General features: G+C 48.1%; 1 protein-coding gene across 1 annotated transcript; it reads right to left on the minus strand.

Annotated features, from left to right (window-relative positions):
* Nucleotides 1-8: 8 nt before the first annotated feature.
* On the minus strand, nucleotides 9-7,894 carry LOC112239183 (inositol 1,4,5-trisphosphate receptor-interacting protein-like 2; the record flags this gene model as incomplete). The annotated part of the gene is given in 6 exon segments (XM_042315945.1): nucleotides 9-271; nucleotides 664-828; nucleotides 831-1,323; nucleotides 1,532-1,876; nucleotides 2,023-2,272; nucleotides 6,975-7,894. Coding segments are annotated over 6 exon segments (1,752 nt in total), but the record flags the coding sequence as incomplete, so codon positions are not given.
* Nucleotides 7,895-9,513: the final 1,619 nt, after the last annotated feature.

Raw genomic sequence — 9,513 nt, forward strand, 5'->3', positions numbered from 1 at the left:
TTTCCTACCTCTGCAGGAGAGCTGAGTAGCAGACGCAGCCAGGCCGTCTTCAGCGTGTAGGAGGAGAGGACTGACCTCCAGAGCGCCCCCCGGTGGCTGTCCAGTGCCTGGCCACCCAGGTCACGCAGCGCCTTGGTCAGCTGGAGTACCTTGAGGTGGCAGGAGGGCTGTGGTGAGCGGCCACGGAGCCAGCCTAGCAGACGCTGCTCCTGGCGGGGGAAGAACAAAGTCCACAGGTCCCTCTCATCGCTCTGCTGGTTCTGGTGCTGGTCTGGAATGAATGGATGAGAATGAAATGAGAGAATGGATGGATGGATGGATGGATGGATGGATGGATGGATGGATGGATGGATGAAGGACAGAAGGAAGTAAAGAAAGAAGAAAAGAAGTAAGGAAGGAGGTAGGGAAGGAAAGAAGGAGACAGGGAATTAATGATTTAGTGAATGAAATAATGAATGAATGAATGAAATAATGAATGAATGAAATAATGAATGAATGATTAAATAATGAATGAATGATTAAATAATGAATGAATGAAATAATGAATGAATGATTAAATAATGAATGAATGATCAAAGAAAGGAGAGTAATGAAGAAAGAGTAATACACTTCATTGAATTTGTAAATTATATCATATATTTACCCCTGATCACCTGAACACACCTGTATTTGACATCGCCGCCGAGGCCGTCGTTTCCATGGGAACCAGGTAGACCCCGTCTCCGAGGGGGATGGCAGGGAGGAGCCGTATTGCCATGGAGATGTGACAGCAGACGTAGTCGGAACGGGTGTGAGGCGGAGCTGCACACGGTCGTCGGCGAGTGCCAGACTCAGCGTACAGCGCTGCTCGAAAGGATAGCGCACGGTTGCTAGGCAACGCTGGACCGCCGGGTAGAACCAACGGAGGACGGAGTCCGGGGTCAGGCGATAGACTCCGCCCCCTCCTCCTCCTCCTGACACTGCCGTGACCCCTGACAATGAGCTCGATGACCTTTCGGGCGACCCCCGAGAAGGGTGCATTCGTAAAAAGGTGTCAGTGAAGTTGCGGTGTTTCCGTAGCCAGTCCCCACGGCGAGGCGTCTCTAGACTGCACCGCGGCACGCCGCTCCACCCACCGTCCTCTGAGCTTTCCCCTTTCATCTCTTCCTTCACCTCGTCCTTCAAGACTTCCTTCCCTTCTTCTTGGACCTCTGTCTGCTCCTCCACCTTGCTGTCGTCCTTCAAGACTTCCTTCACTTTATTGCTTCTTACCCTCATCATGTTCCCCTTCCCCGACCTCCTCCCGTTCTCTTTAACCTCCCCCCTCTCCCCCCTCACATCCTCCTTGCCCTCTCCCTTCCCCGACCTCCTCCCTTTCTCTTTAACCTCCCCCTCTCCCCCTCACATCCTCCTTGCCCTCTCCCTTCCCCGACCTCCTCCCGTTCTCTTTAACCTCCCCCTCTGCTCCCTCACATCCTCCTTGCCCTCCCCCTTCCCCGACCTCCTCCCGTTCTCTTTAACCTCCCCCTTTGCTCCCTCACATCCTCCTTGCCCTCCCCCTTCCCCGACCTCCTCCCATTCTCTCTAACCTCCCCCTCTGCTCCCTCACATCCTCCTTGCCCTCCCCCTTCCCTGACTTTCTCCAATTCTCTATAACCTCCACCCTCTTGTTATTTTCCTCAGCTCTCTTGTCCCCCTTCTCTTTTTTCTCCTCACCCCTCACATCCCTCTTGCCCTCCCCCTTCTCCTCTCCTCTCTCATCCTTCTTCTCCTCGCCCCTCCTCTCCCCCCTGTATACTCGTGGCTCCAGTCTGAGTTCTCGGGGTATCTTCAGAGGTACCAGGATGTCATAGTAGTCTGGAGCGCCCACCTTGTGCTCCTCGTATGAACTGCCCACCTGCAACCAGACCAGACAAACAAGGATTGTGTGAGTCCCAAATTGTACCCGAATTCCCGAGAAGTTTGTTTACGTAGACCATGAACTCTGTCAACTAATTAATACTTTAACTACAAAAAGAGAAAATGTTATCTTCCGAAACTCACCTGCAGGAAGTCTCCCCGGAACGCCAGAGAGGACTCTGGGATACCTCCAGTGGCACGTCCGGCTCTGACCAGCTCCCCGACCAGTTTAGCCACGTGGGCCTTGCTGTGCCCCAGGACGTGAGGAGACAGACGCACCCAGCGCTCGTAGTAGTCCTCCAGGACCTCTCGACGAGACCAACCCGATTTCAGAGCCCCGTCAGCGGCCTCGAGAGGCACCCTCTGGGGCCCCCCTGGGTGGGTGGAGCAGTACCTGTAGTTACACATTGATAGTTCAGTCTAATCAAATTTCAACAGATGGACACGTAGTGCAATCAAGGGACCGACAGCATTATGGGTATTATTACACGTTTTCAAAAGCAGAAGCAAACATCACCGTAGTAACCGTGCAACTCAAACAGAGGGAGAGACAGAGAGACAGAGAGAGAGAGAGAGAGACAGAAAGACAGAGAGAGAGAGAGAGAGAGAGAGAGAGAGAGACAGAGAGAGAGAGAGAGAGAGAGAGAGAGACAGAGAGAGAGAGAGAGAGAGAGAGAGAGAGAGAGACAGACAAAAAGACAGAGAGAGAGAGAGAGAGAGACAGAGAGAGACAGAAAGAGAGAGAGAGAGAGAGAAAGACAGAGAGAGAGAGAGAGACAGAGAGAGACAGAGAAGAGAGAGAGAGAGAGAGAGAGAGAGAGAGAGAGACAGAAAGACAAAGAGAGAGAGAGAGAGACAGAGAGAGACAGAGAGAGAGACAGAAAGAGACAGAGAGAGAGAGACAGAGAGAGACAGAAAGACAGAGAGAGAGAGAGAGAGAGAGAGAGAGAGACAGAAAGACAGAGAGAGAGAGAGACAGAAAGACAGAGAGAGAGAGAGAGAGAGAGAGAGAGACAGAAAAAGACAGAGAGAAAGAGAGAGAGAGAGAGAGAGACAGAAAGACAGAGAGAGAGAGAGAGAGAGAGAGAGAGAGAGAGACAGAAAGACAGAGAGAGAGAGAGAGAGAGAGAGAGAGAGACAGAAAGACAGAGAGAGAGAGAGAGAGACAAAAAGAAAGACAGAGAGAGAGAGAGAGAGACAGAAAGACAGAAAGACAGAGAGAGAGAGAGAGAGAGAGAGAAAGACAGAGAGAAAGAACGGAAAGACAGAGAGAGAGAGAGAGAGAGAGAGAGACAGAAAGACAGAGAGAGAGAGAGAGAGAGAGAGAGAGGAAAAACACCTACCTGGAGTTGACAGCCCCCTAGACGCAACTATGACAAAACAACCAACCAAAACGGGTCACAACTCCTACAGCTCTGTCACACGCTGGGTATGTACGTAGTCAATAGTAGGCTTCAATGGGACTCTCATGGTAGATACACCTATAGCTCATCCCTTGGCAGTAGTACTGTAGACTACTTTATCACTGACCTCAACCCAGAGTCTCTCAGAGCGTTCACAGTCAGCCCACTGACACCCCCCAATCAGATCACAGCAAAATCACAGTCTACTTGAACAGAGTAATACTCATGAGGCATCAAAGCCAACGGAACAGAGTAATATTAAGAAATGCTGTAGATGGAAGGAATGTAGTGTAGAAACCTACTGAGAAAACAATGAGGCAACAACACATTCAATCCCTTTTAGACAATTTCCAGGACCAAATGTTTCACCGTAGTAGTGAAGGTGTAAACCTGGCAATAGAAAACCTAAACAGTATATTTTTATTTAACTAGGCAAGTCAGTTAAGAACAAATTCTTATTTTCAATGACGGCCTAGGAACAGTGGGTTAAGTGCCTTGTTCAGGGGCAGAACGACAGATTGGTACCTTGTCACCCCGGGGATTTGAACGTGCAACCTTTCGGTAACTAGTCCAACACTCTAACCACTAGGCTACCCTGCCACCCCTACACTCTAACCACTACGCTACCCTGCCGCCTCTACACTCTAACCACTAGGCTACCCTGCCGCCTCTACACTCTAACCACTAGGCTACCCTGCCGCCTCTACACTCTAACCACTAGGCTACCCTGCCGCCTCTACACTCTAACCACTAGGCTACCCTGCCTAACCCTCTACACTCTAACCACTAGGCTACCCTGCCGCCCTACACTCTACACTACCCTAACCACTAGGCTACCCTGCCGCCTCTACACTCTAACCACTAGGCTACCCTGCCGCCTCTACACTCTAACCGCTAGGCTACCCTGCCGCCTCTACACTCTAACCGCTAGGCTACCCTGCCTACCCTCTACACTCTAACCGCTAGGCTACCCTGCCGCCTCTACACTCTAACCACTAGGCTACCCTGCCGCCTCTACACTCTAACCACTAGGCTACCCTGCCGCCTCTACCGCTAGGCACCCTCTAACTCTAACTAGGCTACCCTGCCGCCTCTACACTCTAACCACTAGGCTACCCTGCCGCCTCTACACTCTAACCCTAGGCTAGGCTACCCTGCCGCCTCTACACTCTAACCGCTAGGCTACCCTGCCGCCTCTACACTCTAACCCTAGGCTACACTCTAACCACTAGGCCTCTACACTCTAACCAGGCTAGGCTACCCTGCCGCCTCTACACCTCTAACCTAACTAGGCTACCCTGCCGCCTCTACACTCTAACCGCTAGGCTACCCTGCCGCCTCTACCCTGCCGCCTCTACACTCTAACCGCTAGGCTACCCTGCCGCCTCTACACTCTAACCACTAGGCTACCCTGCCGCCTCTCTAACCACTACTAGGCCTCTACACTCTAACCACTAGGCTACTCTAACCCTGCTGCCTCTACACTCTAACCACTAGGCTACCCTGCCGCCTCTACACTCTAACCACTAGGCTACCCTGCCGCCTCTACACTCTAACTAGGCTAGGCTACCCTGCCGCCTCTACACTCTAACCACTAGGCTACCCTGCCGCCTCTACACTCTAACCACTAGGCTACCCTGCCGCCTCTACACTCTAACCACTAGGCTACCCTGCCGCCTCTACACTCTAACCACTAGGCTACCCTGCCGCCCTACACTCTAACCACTAGGCTACCCTGCCGCCTCTACACTCTAACCACTAGGCTACCCTGCCGCCTCTACACTCTAACCACTAGGCTACCCTGCCGCCTCTACACTCTAACCACTAGGCTACCCTGCAAACAACACATTGACAAAGACATTGACCAATCAAAAGCATAGAGACCCAGAAAACCTGAGCCTTCACAGTGGTGAAGCCCTAAAACAATTCATAAACACACTGCGGGAACAACACGTCAGAAATCAACTCAATGTAACTGAAGAATCCATAGACTCAAACCACTTCTGGGAAAACACTAAACAAACAACAACATGAAGAGTTATCTATCCGAAACGAAGATGAATGGGTAAATCACTTCTCCAATATTTTTGGCTCTATAACTAAGACTACCAGAACCCACTGGATTCTCCAATTAATGAACTACAGGACAAAATTTTAAAAAGGCCTGTGGGATTGTCTCCTAAATGAAATGTTAAAATATACAGACGACAAATTCCAATTGGCTATAATAAAACTCTTTAACATCATCCTCAGCTCTGGCATCTTCCCCAATATTTGGAACCAAGGACTGATCATCCCAATCCACAAAAGTGGATTGGGACACATTTGTCCAAAAGACACATTTGACCACAATAACTACCGTGGGATATGCATCAACAGCAACCATGGGAAAATCCTTGTAAAATCTACGTAAAACAACAGATAATCCATGCAGAGTAGAATTAATTATCAAAATCCAGAAGTGAGATGTTAAATTATACAACCACCTAAAAGGAAATGACTCCCAAACCTTCTTAAGGAACACTTTGACTATGTACAGACTCAGTGAGCATAGCCTTGCTATTGAGAAAGGCCGCCGTAGGCAGACATGGCTCTCAAGAGAAGACAGGCTATGTGCTCACTGCCCACAAAATGAGGTGGAAACTGAGCTGCACTTCCTAACCTCCTGCCCAATGTATGACCATATTAGAGAGACATATTTCCCTCAGATTACACAGATCCACAAAGAATTCGAAAAAACAAATCAAATTTTGATAAACTCCCATATCTACTGGGTGAAATACCACAGTGTGACATCACAGCAGCAAGATGTGTGACCTGTTGCCACAAGAAAAGGTCAACCCATATTTATGCTTATTTATGTTCTCTTTTGTACTTTGACTATTTGCACATAATTACCACACTGTATATACACACACAATATGCCATTTAAAATGTATTTTCCATTGGAAGTTTTGTGAATAATATTTACTGTAATTATTTCTTTCTTCTTCAGTTTTGTACATTATCCATTTCAATTGCATTGTCAATGTAAACACAATGTAAACACAATGTAAACACAATGTAAACACATGTTTCCCATGCCAATTAATCCCTTTGAATTGAATTTAACTGAATCGAGAGAGAGTGGGAGAGAGAGACAGACAGAGAGAGAGAGAGAGAGTAAGATAGAGAAAGAGAGAGAGAGAGAGAGTAAGATAGAGAGACAGGCTAGAGCCCACAAAAGAGAGAGACCTCCTGAGAGAGAGACATATTTCCCTCAGACAGAGAGATTTTGAAAAACTCCCATATCTACTGGGTGAAATTCCACAGAGCAGAGACCTGTTGCCACGAGAAAAGCAACCAGTGAAGAACAAACACCAGATTTAGAGTCCTTTAGCCAGACAGACAGACAGACAGATGTCTTTAGAGAAAAGATGTTTAAGAGTTTTTCACTTTATATATTCACTTTGTAGACTTGCTTTGGCAAGACAGACAATAAAGAGAGAAGAGAGAGAGAGTAAGAGAGAGAAAGATAGAGAGAGAGAGACAGACAGACAGAGAGAGAGAGAGAGAGAGAGAGAAAGATAGAGAGAGAGAGAGAGACAGACAGAGAGAGAGAGAGTGAGAGAGTAAGAGAGAAAGAGAGAGAGAGAGAGAGAGAGAGAGTAAGATAGAGAAAGAGAGAAGATATGATGTGTGTGGACTGTGTACCTTATGAAGAGGTAGCAGAGGACACAGGCCAGTAGTAGTTTGATGAGTGAGAAAAAGACAGGAAGGCCCTGGTCAGAGCAGGGCTCTGTCCCAGCCTCGTACCCAGGATCGGGGCCTGATTCTGGGCCTGATTCTGGGCTTAGCCAGTGGGTTATGTGGTGGTGGAAAACCAGACCTGTCAACACACAGGTCAACAGAGGCCAGAACACCCGCAGGTTCAGAGTGTACACACTCATCCTCCTCTCTCTCTCACTCTCTCTCTCTTCTCGTTCCCTCTCTCTCTTCTCGTTCCCTCTCTCTCTTCTCGTTCCCTCTCTCTCTTCTCGTTCCCTCTCTCTCTTCTCGTTCCCCCTCTCTCCTTCTTTCTGTTGCTCCTAGGTTCCTTCCTTCTTTCTCTTCTTCTTGTCTGCATAGGACTTGTTCTCTAGCGATGCCAGAGAACTGAGACAGGGTCAGGGAAGGCTAACCCATCATGACACACACGCTGACACACACACGCTGACTCTCTCTCTCCTCTCGTCTTTTCCCTCCTCTCAATGTTCTTCTCTCCGTTGTCTCCTCTCCTTCCTTCTTGTAACAGAACTCCCACTTCTTATTCTTCTTCTTCTCTCCTTTCTTCTTGTAACAGAACTCCCACTTCTTATTCTTCTTCTCCTCTCCAGCTTGTTTGTTCAGTTTAAAGTCAGTTGAAGTTCCTCTTCAGAAGTTGCCCCTCCTTCTCCTCCTCTCTTCTTCAATCTGTCCCTCCTGTTTTTCCTCTTCAGGTCTGTATGATGTCAGGTTTATATGTCTTTGTGAAGACTCCTCTCCAACAGGTTCTCTCTCTCTCTCTTGTCCTCTTGTTCTCTCTCTCTTGTCTTCTCTTTTTCCCGGTCTCTTTCTCTCTCTCTCTCTCTCTCTCTGAGCTCAGAGGAAATGCCAAACTCTTGAGAGAGGAATTTAGTTTTAAAAAAAGAAGGGGAGGAGGAGAGAGAGACTGGGCGGCAACACTCTCCTCCCACCTCTTAAAGAGACAAAGACATTGTTTCACATCTCAACATTACATTCAAAAGGAGACTCAGGGTCATGTCCCAAATGGAGCCCTATTCCCTGTATAGTGCACTACTTTTGACCAGAGCCCTATGGCACCCTATTCCCTGTATAGTGCACTACTTTTGACCCCAAATGGCACCCTATTCCCTGTATAGTGCACTACTTTTGACCAGAGCCCTATGGACCCTTGTTGAAAGTAGTGCACTATATAGGGAATAGGGTACCATTTTTGGACACAAATGCTATGACAGTTATTGAAGCAGCATTGACAATAAAAGTTATTCAATTGCATTTGAGTGATTTGATTTATACTGCAAACTGAGTGTACAAAACATTAAGAACACTTTCCTAATATTGAGTTGCACCCCTCCTTTTGCCCAGCTTCAATTCATCGTAGCGTGGACTCTACAACAGTCTCAATGGACTCTACAACAGTCTCAACGGACTCTACAACAGTCTCAATGGACTCTACAACAGTCTCAATGGACTCTACAACAGCCTCAATGGACTCTACAACAGCCTCAATGGACTCTACAACAGCCTCAATGGACTCTACAACAGTCTCAATGGACTCTACAACAGCCTCAATGGACTCTACAACATTCTCAATGGACTCCACAACAGCCTCAATGGACTCTACAACAGCCTCAATGGACTCTACAACAGCCTCAATGGACTCTACAACAGCCTCAATGGACTCTACAACAGCCTCAATGGACTCTACAACAGCCTCAATGGACTCTACAACAGCCTCAATGGACTCTACAACAGCCTCAATGGACTCTACAACAGCCTCAATGGACTCTACAACAGCCTCAATGGACTCTACAACAGCCTCAATGGACTCTACAACAGCCTCAATGGACTCTACAACACAACAGCCTCAATGGACTCTACAACAGCCTCAATGGACTCTACAACAGCCTCAATGGACTCTACAACAGCCTCAATGGACTCTACAACAGCCTCAATGGACTCTACAACAGCCTCAATGGACTACAACAGCCTCAATGGACTCTACAACAGCCTCAATGGACTCTACAACAGCCTCAATGGACTCTACAACAGCCTCAATGGACTCTACAACAGCCTCAATGGACTCTACAACAGCCTCAATGGACTCTACAACAGCCTCAATGGACTCTACAACAGCCTCAATGGACTCTACAACAGCCTCAATGGACTCTACAACAGCCTCAATGGACTCTACAACAGCCTCAATGGACTCTACAACAGCCTCAATGGACTCTACAACAGTCTCATGGACTCGAGTGATTCTACAACTTCAGGATGACTGTGGTGTGTGTTCAGTCATACATAAATAAGCAGATGACGGCAAAATGAAAACACGGACAAGATTTAAAAGTTGTTGTTTTGTTTGTTTGTTGTTAGTCTCTGGCACGTCACTGGGTCCTTCTCTCAGGGGACAGGGGTTAAGGGTCGTACTGATGATGGATACCACAGGTCACGCTCAGGTCAACACTAACCAGGGCTTATTGGCGGACCT

Source organism: Oncorhynchus tshawytscha, unplaced genomic scaffold (genome assembly GCF_018296145.1).
Source record: "Oncorhynchus tshawytscha isolate Ot180627B unplaced genomic scaffold, Otsh_v2.0 Un_contig_2391_pilon_pilon, whole genome shotgun sequence".
NCBI classification, from domain to species: Eukaryota; Metazoa; Chordata; class Actinopteri; order Salmoniformes; family Salmonidae; genus Oncorhynchus; species Oncorhynchus tshawytscha.